The sequence below is a fragment of the Bos indicus genome, chromosome 18 (genome assembly GCF_029378745.1).
Source record: "Bos indicus isolate NIAB-ARS_2022 breed Sahiwal x Tharparkar chromosome 18, NIAB-ARS_B.indTharparkar_mat_pri_1.0, whole genome shotgun sequence".
In the NCBI taxonomy this organism is placed as follows: domain Eukaryota; kingdom Metazoa; phylum Chordata; class Mammalia; order Artiodactyla; family Bovidae; genus Bos; species Bos indicus.
The window spans coordinates 64,440,541-64,454,417 of NC_091777.1; the positions used below are offsets into that span (position 1 = coordinate 64,440,541).

A 13,877-nucleotide genomic window follows, 5' to 3' on the forward strand; every position below is an offset into this window, starting at 1 on the left:
GACAGCACGGTAAGCAGCCATACTCCCAGAAAGACGGCTTTTAAAAAGAAAGTAAAAATATCTGGCCCCTACCAACTGCTGTAAAAGCAAAAAAAAAACAAACAAATGGTAGTTGACGATCCTGTTAAGGATGCATCACACACCTTCCTCACCACGTGCCTTCCTTGGCCCCACTCGCCCTCCCCTCCCCTCCCCTCCCCACCCCAGCCTCTCCTTTCCTCTCCCCTGCACTGCTCACCGTCTACCGGGTTCTATAATGTACTGATTCAGCACGTCCATCACCAGCTCCCTAAGCTGGAGCAGGAGACAGCTAAACACCCACCATGCATGTGACGCAGCCATCCCACACCCAAGCATAGATCCAAAGAAAACCACAACTTTAAGGACGCCCGCACCACAACGATCACGGCGGCACCAGGTCCAACAGCCAAGATGCAGAAGCAACCTGAGTGCAGAAGGGCAGAGGGCTGGATAAAGGAGGTGGGGCGCACGGACACAAGGCGGTGTCAGCCGCCACGAAAACGGACGAGAGACGCCACGCTCAGCCGCAGGGAAGCGCAGCGGCGACCACACGAAGTGAGGTCAGCGAGGAGAGGAGAGACAAGCGCCATGCAATATCACTGAGAGCTGGAGTCTCAACATGGACACACACGAACTTGCTTAGGAAACGGAAGCAGCCTCACAGACTAAAACCAGAAACCACGGTTACCAAGGGAAAGGTGTGGGGCAGGGAGAGATCAGCAGACAGGAGAACACAGACACACTGCTGTTTATAAAAGAATCCACAAGGACCCACTGCGGAGCACAAGGAACCCTGCTCAACAGTCTGTAACCACCTATATGGGAGAGAACCAGAAAAGAACACGTGTGTCTAGGCATAAATGAACTAAGTTTCTGTAAACACACACACACACACACAAATCCCACACCATTGTAACTCACCTATATACGCCAATTGAAAAAAACATGGAGGGAGGGAGAGAAAGGGACAGAAGAACCGCTGGCCCTGTCCCCTCAGGCCTTGGGGACCCGGGCTGGTGTCGCAGCCCTGGGGCCTGAGCAGGCTCGGGTCCCCAGGCGGGACGGGGCTGAGGGCGCTGGGCAGGCTGTGCCCGCAGTGAGCCCCCCTGGACCTGGCCTTCCTGTTCCCGTCTGCCTGAGCCCACTGTCTCCAGACCCAGGGGTCTCTCCTGCAGCAGAGCCAACCCTAGTGCCTCCAAAGGACGGTGCGGTCTCTGGGCTGGAGGCGCTTCGCAAAGTCCCCGGGGCTCCGTGTGTCCTGGGGGTGGGGTTCAGCCTCCTCCCTTAGGGTCCCCGCCTGAGGACAGCTCCCTCTGCAGAGCGGTGTGGCAGGAGCTGGGGTGTGTCTGGGGATCAAAGGTAAGGAGAAAGAAGGACACACAGGCCTTAGGTGTCTCCATTCTAATCAACACCCCCAGGAACAGGACTCGCCCTGAGGCTCTGGTTGCCCAGGTAACCGGAGTTGGGCAGGAAGAAATGCTGCCGCCTTGTGGCCATTCCCTGTAACAACCCCGTGAAAACCGGTGCTGATGGGCCCAATATTCACCAGGCCTGCGGGGCTGGAAATGACACCTGCCCTCAAGAAATGCCCCGGGGTAAATCAATTCACAACAGGGCTGATTAGAAGATAAAGACTTTGCATCACTAATTATTCAAGCAATGCAAATCAAAACACAAGACATTTTCAGTCCCACTGCTCAGAATGGCCATCCTCCAAAAGATTTTGTAAAGATTAAGTGTTTCACAGGGCGATGGGAGCTTGGAATCCTCCCACACTGTAGGCGGGATATAGGAAGGAAAACAGCTCGGAGATTTCTTAATACACTAAACATAGTGTATAATATCACATGATTTCCCAAGCCTGCACCTTGGCTTAGATCCACAGAAAATCATAATTTGAAACGACACATGCACCCGTATTTTCAGGGCAGCGCTTTTCGTAATATCCTAGGCAGAGCACTGGCCAAAATATCCACGGACAGAAAACTGAGTACCTGGTCCATCCACACACCAGAATACACTCAGCCATCAAAAAGAGCAGGAAAAAAATGCCACCATCAGCAGCATGGATGGGCCGAGAGATGACCACAGCAAGTCAGTAAGAGAGGCAGAGAAATAGACCGCTTACAGGTGAAAGCTATAAATTCATACCAAAGAACTCATTTACAAACAGACTCACAGACTCAGAAAACCAACTTATGATTATTAAGGGGGAAAAGGGGGGGGGGGGGGGGGAGGAGAAGGGAGACATTAAGAGGTTGGGGATTAACAGATACACACCACTTATGATCCTACTGTTAGACCAGGGAAGTCTACTGAACACACTCTCATAATATATATGGGAAGAGAACCTGAAAAAAAAGATACACATCGATGTATAACTCAATCATGTTCCTGTTCACCTGAAACAAACACATCGGAAATCGGCGCTACTCCAACAGAAAATGAAAATTATATTACCAAAAGAAGAAAAAAGTTGCGCATGGAAAAATGCTGCCGCTTTGTGGTCGCTTTTGGTAACTACAGGGGAAAAACCTGTCCTCAGGGGCAGTTGACCCTGATAGCTCAGTTGGGAAAGAATCCACCTGCAATGCTGGAGACCTGGGTTCAATTCCTGGGTCGGGAAGATCCGCTGGAGAAGGGGATAGGCTACCCACTCCAGTATACTTGGGCTTCCCTTGTAGCTCAGCTGGTAAAGAATCCGCCTGCAACGCTGGAGACCTGGGTTTGATCCCTGGGTTGGGAAGATCCCCTGGAGAAGGGAAAGGCTACCCACTCCAGTATACAGTCCATGGGGTTGCAAACAGTCGGGCATGACTGAGCGACTTTCACTTCATTTCATGGGTACTTAATATCACCAAGCCTGCAGGGATGGATGGAAAGAAACACCTGCCCTCAACAAATGTCCCTGGGTAGGTCCAGGGAAAGAATTCAAAACGGAGTAGATGTTTAATAGGCAAATTTCAAGAGGTTAGTTTTACTCACACTGTTTTTTAAAAATCACATGAAAAAGCTTTCAACATCGCTAAATCTTAAGAGAAATGCAAACCAAAACTCAAAGGAGGTTATCACCTCACTGGTCAGAATGGCCTTTGTTAAAATGTCCACAAACAATAAACTCTGGTGAGGGTGTGGAGAAAAGGATGCCTCCTGCATTGACGCTGGAAACTTGTAACAGCAGGATGGAGGACTAAGTGGAGGATCATTAAATAAGTGAAAAGAGAATGAAGTTAGGACACTTCCGGACCCCAGACAGAAAAAGAAACCCCAAATTGATTAAAGACCTCCAGGGAGGCACGACTACTCTAAACCTCTTGGGCAAAATATAGGCTGAGCGAGTTTTCACATTAACCACAGGCAGTGCTTTTTGGGCCCAACTCAGAATAATGAAAAAGAAAACTCAATGAAGGGAAAAGCATTTGCACAGCTAAGAAAAGCCATAAAGAAAAAGATAAGCCTCAGAATGAGAAAAAAAAAACCTTTGCAAATGAAGATACCCACAAAAAATTCATCTCTGAAACATGCAAACAGCTCCTGCAGTGCAATATCAAAAGATACAAACCAAATAACCTAATGGAAAAATGAGCCAAAGACCTAAATGGACATTTCTCCAAGGAAGGCATCCAGATGGCCATAAAGCACGTGAAAAGATGCTCAGCATCACTGTTAGAGAAATGCCAATCAAAACGGCAATAAGGTACCATCAGCTCAGCCCCTCAGAATGGCCATCCTTGGAAGAGCCACAAAGATAATGGCTGTGGAGGGCGGGGGCACAGGGACTCCTCTTGCTCTGTGGGCGGGGAGGGACGAGGGTGGGTGTGGCCACAACGAAAGCAGTATGGAGATTCCTTAAAACACCAGACGCCTTACGTCTGAGCCACCAGGGAAGTCTTAAAACACTAAACGCAGACTAACCGTCCATCCGGCAACCCCAGCCTTTGCCTTAGGTCCGGAGAAAGTCACAGTTTAAAACGACACGTGCATCTCAATCTTCAGTTCATTTCAGTCGCTCAGTCGTGTCCGACTCTTTAAGAAAGACCCCATGAATCGCAGCACGCCAGGCCTCCCTGTGCATCACCAACTCCCAGAGTTCACTCAGACTCACGTCCATGGAGTCAGTGATGCCATCCAGGCATCTCATCCTCTGTCGTCCCCTTCTCCTCCTGCCCCCAATCCCTCCCAGCATCAGAGTCTTTTCCAATGAGTCAACTCTTCACATGAGGTGGCTAAATTATAGAGTTTCAGCTTTAGCATCATTCCTTCCAAAGAAATCCCAGGGCTGATCTCCTTCAGAATGGACTGGTTGGATCTCCTTGCAGTCCAAGGGACTCTCAAGAGTCTTCTCCAACACCACAGTTCAAAAGCATCAGTTCTTCGGTGCTCAGCTCTCTTCACAGTCCAACTCTCACATCCATACATGACCACTGGAAAAACCATAGCCTTGACTAGACGGACCTTTGTTGGCAAAGTAATGTCTCTGCTTTTCAATATGCTATCTAGGTTGCTCATAACTTTCCTTCCAAGGAGTAAGCTTCAGGGCAGGACTATTCACAATATACAAGACACAGCATCAAACCAGAATGTCCATCAGTAGAGAAACGAAGAGGAACGGGTCCACCTACACCCTGGAATACACTCAGTCGTCAAAAAGAACGAAAACTGCCAACGTAGCAGCATGGATGGGCCTAGAGATTTACCATACGGCGTGGAGTCAGAGAGGGAAAGAGAAATGGCGTACCACTTACAGGTAGAATCGGTAATGCATGCTGATGAACTCATTTATAAACAGAAACAGACTCAGACTAAAAAAGAAACTTATTTTTTTAAGTCCAGGGGGAGGGATACATTAAAAGGGTGGTTAACAGATACACAGTACTTATTATCAAATAGATTATCCCAAAGGACCTACTGAATAGCACAGGGAAGTCTACTGAACACACTGTAATAACCTACATGGGAAGAGAACTGGAAAAAAAGATATAAATCTATGTGTAATTGGATCAAGTTCCGGTACACCTAAAACAAACACAACATCAGAAATCAACTCTACTCCAATCGAAAATAAAAATTAAATTTCAAAAGAAAAAAAGTTGCGCGTGGAGAAATGCTGTCGCCTTGTGGCCGCTTTTGGTACAACACCTGAAAAGCCTGTGCTCATGACCACTTAATATTCAGCAGCTCTTCCAGGATGTAAGGAAATGATATCTGTCCTCAAAAAAGTGTCCTGGGGTAGGTCCTGGCAAAATAATTCAAAAGAGAACAAACAGTGATGAAGGCAACCTTGAGAGGTCAGTTTTGCTCACACTTTTTTTTTTTTTTTTAATCACATGAAAAGCTTTCAACATAACAAAGCGGAGGACGGATACTATAAACCTCCTAGGACACTGTAGGCAGCCAGGCTTTCACATTAATTGCAGGCAGTTCTCTTTGGATCCACCTCTCAAGAGTAATACAATTTTTTTAAGTCAACAAATAGGACCTCATCAACCTTACAAGCGTTTGCACAGCAAGGGAATTTATAAAGAAAAAGACAGCCCTCAGAATGGGGAAAATATTTGCAAATGAAGAGGACCATAAGCGATTCATCTCCAGAACATACAAACAGCTTGTACAGCTCAATATTTTTAAAAATGCAGTAGAAAAATGGGCCAGAGATCTAAATGGATACTTCATCAGAGCACATGAACACATGCTCAGCATCACTAATTACAGAGATGCCAATCAAAACTACAATGAGGTATCAGCTCACACTGGACCGAATGGACATCTCAAATATTCGACAGCCATAAATGCTGGAGAGGGTGTGGAAAGAAGGGCACCCTCCTTCACCGTGCGTGGGAATGGAAATCATTGCATCCACTCTGGAGAGCAGTACAGAGGTTCTCGAAGACACTCAACAAGTACGATGTGACCCAGCCATCCCAGATCTGGGCACAGATCCTCAGAAAACCAAAATTTTAAAAGACGCCCGCGCCACAATGATTACGGCGGCACCAGGTCCAACAGTCAAGATGCAGAACCAACCTGAGTGCAGAAGGGCAGAGGGCTGGATAAAGGAGGTGGGGCGCACGGACTCAAGGAATGTGACTCGGCCCCAAGAAGGATGAGGGACGCCATTTGCAGCCAGGGGTGAGAACAGACAGGCTCATCCCAAGGGAAGTAGGCAAGACGGGAAAGACAAGTATCCCATGAAACCACTTTCAGCTGCAATCTAAACATGGATACACGTGAGCTGCTTACAAAACAGAAACAGCCTCACAGACTCGGAAAAGAAACTCAGGTTACAAAAAGGAAAGGTGAGGGCCAGGGAGAAATTAGCAGCTTGAGAATAACATAGACACACTGCTATTTATAAAAGAATCCCCAAGGACCCACTGCGGAGCACAAGGAACCCTACTCAACACTCTGTAATAACCTATATGGGAAAGAACCGGGAGAGAACATGCATGTGTCTATGGACAAATCAGTCTCTGTACATCTGAAAAACACACCCACAGCCATTGGAAATCACCTGTATATTCCAACTGAAAATAAAGACGGAAGGAAGGAAAAGAGGGAGGGAAAAGAGAGACAGACAGAAGAAACGCTCTCTTCCCCTCAGGCCTTGGGGACCCGGGCTGGTGTCACAGCCCTGGGGCCGCAGCAGGCTCGGGTCCCCCGGCGGGACTGTCCTAGGGCTGAGGGCGCTGGGCAGGCTGTGCCCGCAGTGAGCGCCCCCGGAGCTGGCCTTCCTGTTCCCCTCTGCCTGGGCCCACGGTCTCCAGACCCAGGCGTCTCTTCCGCAGCAGAGCCAACCCTAGCGCCCCCAAAGGACGGTGGGGTCTCTGGGTTCCGTGCGTCCTGGGGGTGGGTTCCCACCTCCAGCCTCCTCCCTTAGGGTCCCCGCCTGAGGACAGCTCCCTCTGCAGAGCGGTGTGGCAGGAACTGGGTGTGTAGGGGGATCAAGGGTAAGGAGAAAGAAGGAAGGAGACACAAGCCTTAGGTGTCTCCACTCTAATTAACGTCCCAGGAACAGGACTCGCCCTGAGGCTCTGGTTGCCCGGGTAACCCGAGTTGGGCGGGAAGAAATGCTGCCGCCCTGTGGCCGCTTTGGGCAACAACCACTTAGAAACCGTGCTCGCGGCTCTTAATATTCACCAGGCCTGCGGGGCTGTAATTGATATCCGCCCTTGAGAAAGCTCAACCCGGTGCTAAGAGGGGCGGGCGGGGGTGGGAGGGAGCTTCAAGAGGCGGGGGACCTAAGTGTACCTGTGGCTGATTCATGGTGATGTATGGCAGAAACCAACCCAACACTGTAATTATCCTCCAATTAAAAAAAAAAAAAAAAACTGTCTTGGGGTAAATCACCGGAAAAGAATTCAAAACAGGGCAGGCTTTCAATTAGCCAATCTCAAGAGGTAAATTGTACTCACACTGTAGAAGATTAAAAGCCCATGGAAAGAGACGCAGCATCACCAGTTACTAGGTAAATTCCAATCAAATCTACCAGGAGAGCAGCTCACACCGCTCAGAAGGGCCATCCTCCAAAAGATCTACAGAGGTTAAATGCTGTCGAGGGCGGCGAGGGGAACACGGAATCCTCCGACCCTGTGGGCTGGAGGTAAATAGGTGGGTGCGGCCAGGAAGGAAACGGTATGGAGATTCCTTAGAACACTAAATACAGAGTTAAGCCCACTCCTTGCCTGAGATACCAAGAAAACCACAATTTTAAATGGCACATGCACCATTATTTTCAGGGCAGCGCTGTTTATAATACCTAAGGCAGAGAATCAAACAAAATGTCCATCGATAGAGAAAGAAGCATCACCAATGCATCTAGACACTGGAATACGCTCAGCCAGAAGGACGAAAAAATGCCACCGAGAGATCATGCTAAGTGGAGGAAGTCAGAGAGAGACAAACACGCTAAGATATCACTGACAGGTGGAATCTATGAACCCACACACACAAACGAACTTACTTATAAACGGACACAGACTAAGAAAACCATCTTACGATTTTACAAAAACTTGGGAGGGATACATTAAGAGGCTGGGGCTAATATATACACACCTGAGCCTCTTGCTAAAATGCTTCAGTCGCATCTGACTCTCTGCGACCCCATGGACTGTAGCCGATCAGGCTCCTTTGTCCGTGGGATTCTCCAGGCAAGAATCCTGGAGTGGGTTGCCATGTCCTCCAGGGGATCTTCCATGGACCAGGGATCAAACCCGCGTCTCTTGCGTCTCCTGCTTTGGCAGGAGGTTTCTTTACCACTGAGCCACCTGGGAAGTCCATATACATGCCCGTATATATCAAACAATTTTCAAAAACCTACTGAATAGCACAGGGAAGTCTATCGAACACACTGTGATAACCTAAATGGGAAGACTCCAAGAAGAATATATAAACGTCTAGGTGTTTCCTGTAAACAAACAGAACATCGGAAATCAACTCGACTCCAGTAGAAACTAAAAACTAAATTATCAAGTAGCGCATGCTGCCACCTTGCGGCCACTTTTGGTAACAACACCTGAAAAACCTCTGCTGATGGGCACTTACCATTCACCTGGCCTCCGGATGTAAGGAAAAAACACCCGTGGTCAACAAATGTCCTGGAGTAAGTCCAGGAAAAAGAATTCAAAGCAGGGCAGACGGTCAAGAAGCCAATTTCCAAGTTTACTCCTACTGTTTTTTTAAAGTACATTGTAACCTTGAAAGCAATTATACTCCAATTTTTTAAAAAAGAGAAACACTCCACTTTGCTAAATATTTAAGAAATTCTAATCAAAACTACAATGAGCTATCAGCTCACATCAGTCAGAATGGCTATCGAAAAGTCTACAAGCAATCAATGCTGGAAGGCGTGTAGGGAACAGGGAACTGTCTTACACTGATGTGCGTGCTAAGTCACTCAGTCGTGTCCGATTCTTTGAGACCCCATGGACTGTAGCCCATGGGATTTTCCCGGCAAGAATATTGGATAGGTTGCAATTTCCTTCTGCAGGGGATCGTCCGATCGAATCTGCATCTCCTATGTCTCCTGCATTGGCAGGCGAATTCTTTACCACTGAGCCACTGGGGAAACTCAAATAACTAAATAAGCTTAAAAACAAAAACAAAACAAAACAAACAAACAAAAAAAAAAAAAGCAGGGCTTCCCTGTGTGGTCCAGTGGCTACAAATCTGCCTTGCAATGCAAAAGACACCAGTTCAATCCCTGGTCCGGGAAGATCCCACAGGCTGTGGAGCAAATAAACTGCTCAATACCTGAGCCTGTGCTCTGGAGCCCGCGTGCACCTAGAGCCTGTGCTCGGAAACCAGAGACGCCCCGCTGACTGCAACTAGAGAAAGCCCAGGCGCAGCAGTGCAGACAGAGCACAGCCAAAAATGAGTAAGAAGTAAATATTTTTGAAACAAAAGCTGTCTAGTAACAGAGCTGAACTTTCAGTTCCCTCTTGGTGCTTTCTTCCCATGACCATCCTCTCCCGGGCCAGGGCGCCGGACTCTTACAGCCCGTCAGGGAGGCTCCCGCTCAGGGGGGACCAACAATCAGGGAGGACCCCACAAACGCCCCGCAGCGCGCCCGCCGTCCGCTCACCGTGCAGCTCTGCTCGCATCCGCTCGCACAGCGAGCTCAGCCGCAGGTCCTCAAAGACGCGGAGGGCCGCCTCCCACGTCCGCCTCCCGGGGAAGCGCTCCTCCAGCAGGCAGAGCAGGTCGGCGGGGCCCGCGGCTCTCAGGTCTGCCCAGGGGATCCTGCGGGCGCCCTCCGGCAGCAGCTCCGGGCACTGCAGGGCGAGTTTGAAGTCCTCCAGCTGCCAGGGATCCAAGCCCCTCAGGTGGGACAGCAGCTGGTCACGGGCACCATCATGCCCAGAAATGCCGGCAGGGGAAGCCATCGGCCCGGGAGCGAGGTCTCCAGCCGCAATAGGAACAGCTCCTGCGGAAACAGACAGCGGAGGCCAGGCACCGCGACTGTCACCCGCTTCGCGCAGCCGGATCCAGCCACGCGCTGCTTTCTCCGCGCAGCACGCCTGCCTTGTTTTTCTGTGCCTACTGACCTCTCTCTTCCACAAGGAGGGCTTCCCAGGGGGCTCAGCCGTAAAGAATCCGCCTCCCAGTGCAGGAGACCCGGGTTCCATCCCTGGGTCGGGAAGAGCCGTGGAGGAGGAAACGATAACTCACTCCAGCATTTTTGCGGGAAATCTCATGGACAGAGGAGCCTGACGGGCTCACAGAGTCAGAAACGACTGAGCAACTAACACTTTTATTTTTTTCTTCCTTTTTAAGGCTAAGATCCTATTGTATTACTATGTATCTCCCACAGAGTAAATGCAAGTCATGCAGGAGGAATTAGTTTGGGGATGTGCCCTACAGCAAAGGGCCCCCAGTCATCTATACTCTTCTGTACCCTGAAAATTGTAAGAGGATCAGCCTCATGTTAAACGTTCCCGCCACACACACAGACCCTGCAAAGAAACTTCTGCAGGTTCTGGCTATGTCTCCCCTTGTCTGTGTCCACATTCATGAAGATGCTTGTTAAATGTTTGCAGTGTTAAGGGTTGGATTTTTTTTTTTTTTTTCGTATTCAATTATACCTCAATATAGCTGGGGTTTTTTTCCCCCTTACCTTTAAATCCATCACAACAAAGCTGTTTAAAAAAAGAAAAGAAATAAAAAGCCAGAGTAAGGAGACCTCACTCACCAAGCTGTCTTCTCAGCTCTTGCAAGTTTCTAGAACGCAGACTCCGGACCCGAAGCAGTCTGCCCCACCCCTCCCCAGCCTGTGATTGGCCCCGGGGCCCCTCCAGCTCCTATCAGGTCTGTCTACGGGTGTCCCGCCCCCTCCGTCGCAGCCGCGTCTCCGGAGGGTGGAGAAGCCACCTGCCATAGGTGATCCTGGAGTCCTTCTCTTCCAGGTGTAAGTTGTCCCGGCTAAGAGAGGGATGCAGAGTTGGAGGTTCTAATTAAAACCCAGCTGATGTAAATGAAATCTCCCACATCAGCAGGAGGCCAGTGGTGTGAATACCTGTCCTAGAGTGGGGCCATAAAGAAGGCTGAGCGCCGAAGAATTGATGCTTTTGAGCTGTGGTGTTGGAGAAGACTCTTGAGAGTCCCTTGGACTGCAAGGAGATCCAACCAGTCCATTCTAAAGGAAATCACTCCTGAATATTCATTGGAAAGACTGATGCTGAAGCTGAAACTCCAATACTTTGGCCACCTGATGAGAAGAACTGACTCATTGGAAAAGAGCCTGATGCTGGGAAAGACTGAAGGCAGGAGGAGAAGGGGACGACAGAGGATGAGATGGTTGGATGGCATCACTGACTGGATGGACATGAGTTTGAGTAAACTCCGGGAGTTGGTGATGGACAGGGAAGCCTGGCGTGCTGCAGTCCATGGGGTCGCAAAGTCGGACACAACTTAGCAGCTGAAAAACAACGACAACCATCTTCAGGGCAAGGGCAGGGTGGGGTGTGCAGAGATCTTAATAGGATGATGAAAGAGGAGACAAATAAAGAGTCTGTGAGACTCCGACATAGGGAACAGACTGGTGGTTGCCAAGGGAGAGGCTGGGGAGGACTGGGGCTTTGGATTAGCAGAGGCGAAAGATTATAGAGGGATACGGTCATACTGCAGAGCTCAGGGGACTATATTCAACTTCCCAGGATAACCCATCATGGAAAAGACTATTTAAAAGGATGTATGTGTCTGCGTGTAACTGAATCACTTTGCTGTACAAGAGAAATGAACTCAGCATTGTATATCAACTATGCTTCAATAAAATAAAAAAAAAAAAGAGTCCATGAGGTCTGAAAATCACAACCACATCTGGAACCATTTCTTCTCCCAATGCAAGGAAAACCACCCATGAACCCATTCTATCAGATACACGGAGGCTTTTCCATTGAAGTCAGGATCAAGGCAGCTTAGTCTTTATACCACCACTATTTACTATTGTATTACCAATTAAATTAGTGATTTTAATGAACAATTTTAACTCATTTAACTCACCCCTGGAGGGAAGTAGGCTTCTTGACTCCTTCCTGTCATAAACATCTCCCAAAGCAGAAGGAAAATGCACTTGGTCTGCCCCACCATCCACCTTTCCCCCCCTTTTTAAAAAAATCTTTTAAAGTATGCAAGTAGGATAGCACATTTACAGTAGACTTGAGAAACAGACTAGGAGAAGGCAATGGCACCCCACTCCAGTACTCTTGCCTGGAAAAATCCCATGGATGGAGGAGCCTGGTAGGCTGCAGTCCATGGGGTCGCTAAGAACGAAGTTACATATAATTCCACTATCTATTGCAATTATTTTTTAAGTAGATAAATTAAGACTTTTAGTTGGAGTTTCAATATTAAACTCTCAGAAATCAATAGAATGAATAGACAGAAAGAAGTCTATGTGTGTGTGATGTTAAGTTGCTTCAGTCGTGTCCGACTCTGCAACGCTATGGACTGTGGCCTGCAAGGCTCCTCTGTCCATGGGATTCTCCAGGCAAGAATACTGGAGTGGGTTGCCATTTCCTACTTGAGGGGATCTTCCTGATCCAGGGATCAAAGCTGCATCTCCTGCAACCCCTGCATTGCAGACAGATTCTTTACCGCTGAGCCACTGGGAAAGCCCATAGAAGGATACTATAGATCTAAAAAGCACTATGAACCAATTCAACAATTAAGATTTATACAGTTTTCACACAACAGCAGGGAATAAATTCTATTCAAGTTCCCATGGAGTATACACTAGGAGACACTGGAACGTGTTGTTGTTCAGTCGCTCAGTCGTGTATGACCCTTTGCAACCCTATGAACCGCAGCACACCAGGCCTCCCTGTCCATCACCATCTCCCGGAGTTTGCTCAAACTCATATCCATTGAGTCCATGATGGCATCCAACCATTCATCCTCTGTCGTCCCCTTCTCCTCCTGCCTTCAATCTTTCCCAACATCAGGGTCTTTTTTGATGAGTCAGCTCTTTGTATCAGGTGGCCAAAGTACTGGAGTTTCAGCTTTAGTCCTTCCAATGAATATTTAGGGTTGATTTCCTTTAGGACTGAACATATCCAGGGATGTAAACCAGGTGAAAAAAAATGTCACGGTCTAAAGGTTTTGAAAGCATACAAAGTCTGTCCTCTTGTCACTGTGGAATTATGTTAGAAATCAATACCAAAGGATATTTGAGAATAACCCACAATGTGCCCCGCCTTCCACCTTTATTAGGCTGAGGATCCAGGCAATGGGCAATTGTAATTAGTTTTAAATTTAGCAATGAGGAAGCAATTAGAGCAAGGCGTAAGGCCTGGAAAAGAACAGGTAAAGCTGTATATGCAGATTCTTGATTACATATTGGAAAACCCAACAGATTTTGTGGAAAAGCTATGACCAAGATGTGTGTGTGATATTCTGACATGCTCTGTCTCTGGGTCTCCCTCTGAGAGGGTCTGTTTTGGGGAGACCCACATTAGGACCTGCTGATGCCAAAACCTTCCTTTTGCTCAGTGAAATTACATTCCAAATAGGGGTGACGGTCATGGGAACAAGATCATCCGGTTAATGGCTCTAGAGGTTTACCGCTGGACGCAGCATCTTTGTGCTGAGGACAGGCGTTTTGCCCTCTACGAGTCCGGCGGAACTCCCCAAACCTGTCATTTTCTAAAGTTGCTTGTTCTGCTGAATCGAAGAGGCAGGGGCGCAGGTCCTTCCCAAATGGGAGCACCCGTGAGGATAAGCCTTGCAGCCCAGGCCCTCCCACTCAGAATGCTAAATGCTTTCCAGCTTGTGCGGTGAGGAGGCGGCAACGTGCCAGCCGCAGCCAATGGGAAACGAGGGCGGAAGCTGAGCGGTGTCCAGAGCTTATAAAGGTGGACGGC

At 48.5% G+C, this 13,877-nt stretch overlaps 1 protein-coding gene across 1 annotated transcript in view; it reads right to left on the minus strand.

Moving 5' to 3' along the window:
• NLRP13 (NLR family pyrin domain containing 13) overlaps positions 1–9,910 on the minus strand; it is a 28,532-nt gene extending 18,622 nt beyond the window's left edge. Inside the window, exon 1 of the mRNA XM_070770267.1 lies at positions 9,602–9,910. Within this exon, the coding sequence (XP_070626368.1) occupies positions 9,602–9,902 (301 nt within the window). The 5' untranslated portion in view covers positions 9,903–9,910. The remainder of the gene's footprint in view (positions 1–9,601) is intronic.
• Positions 9,911–13,877: the final 3,967 nt, after the last annotated feature.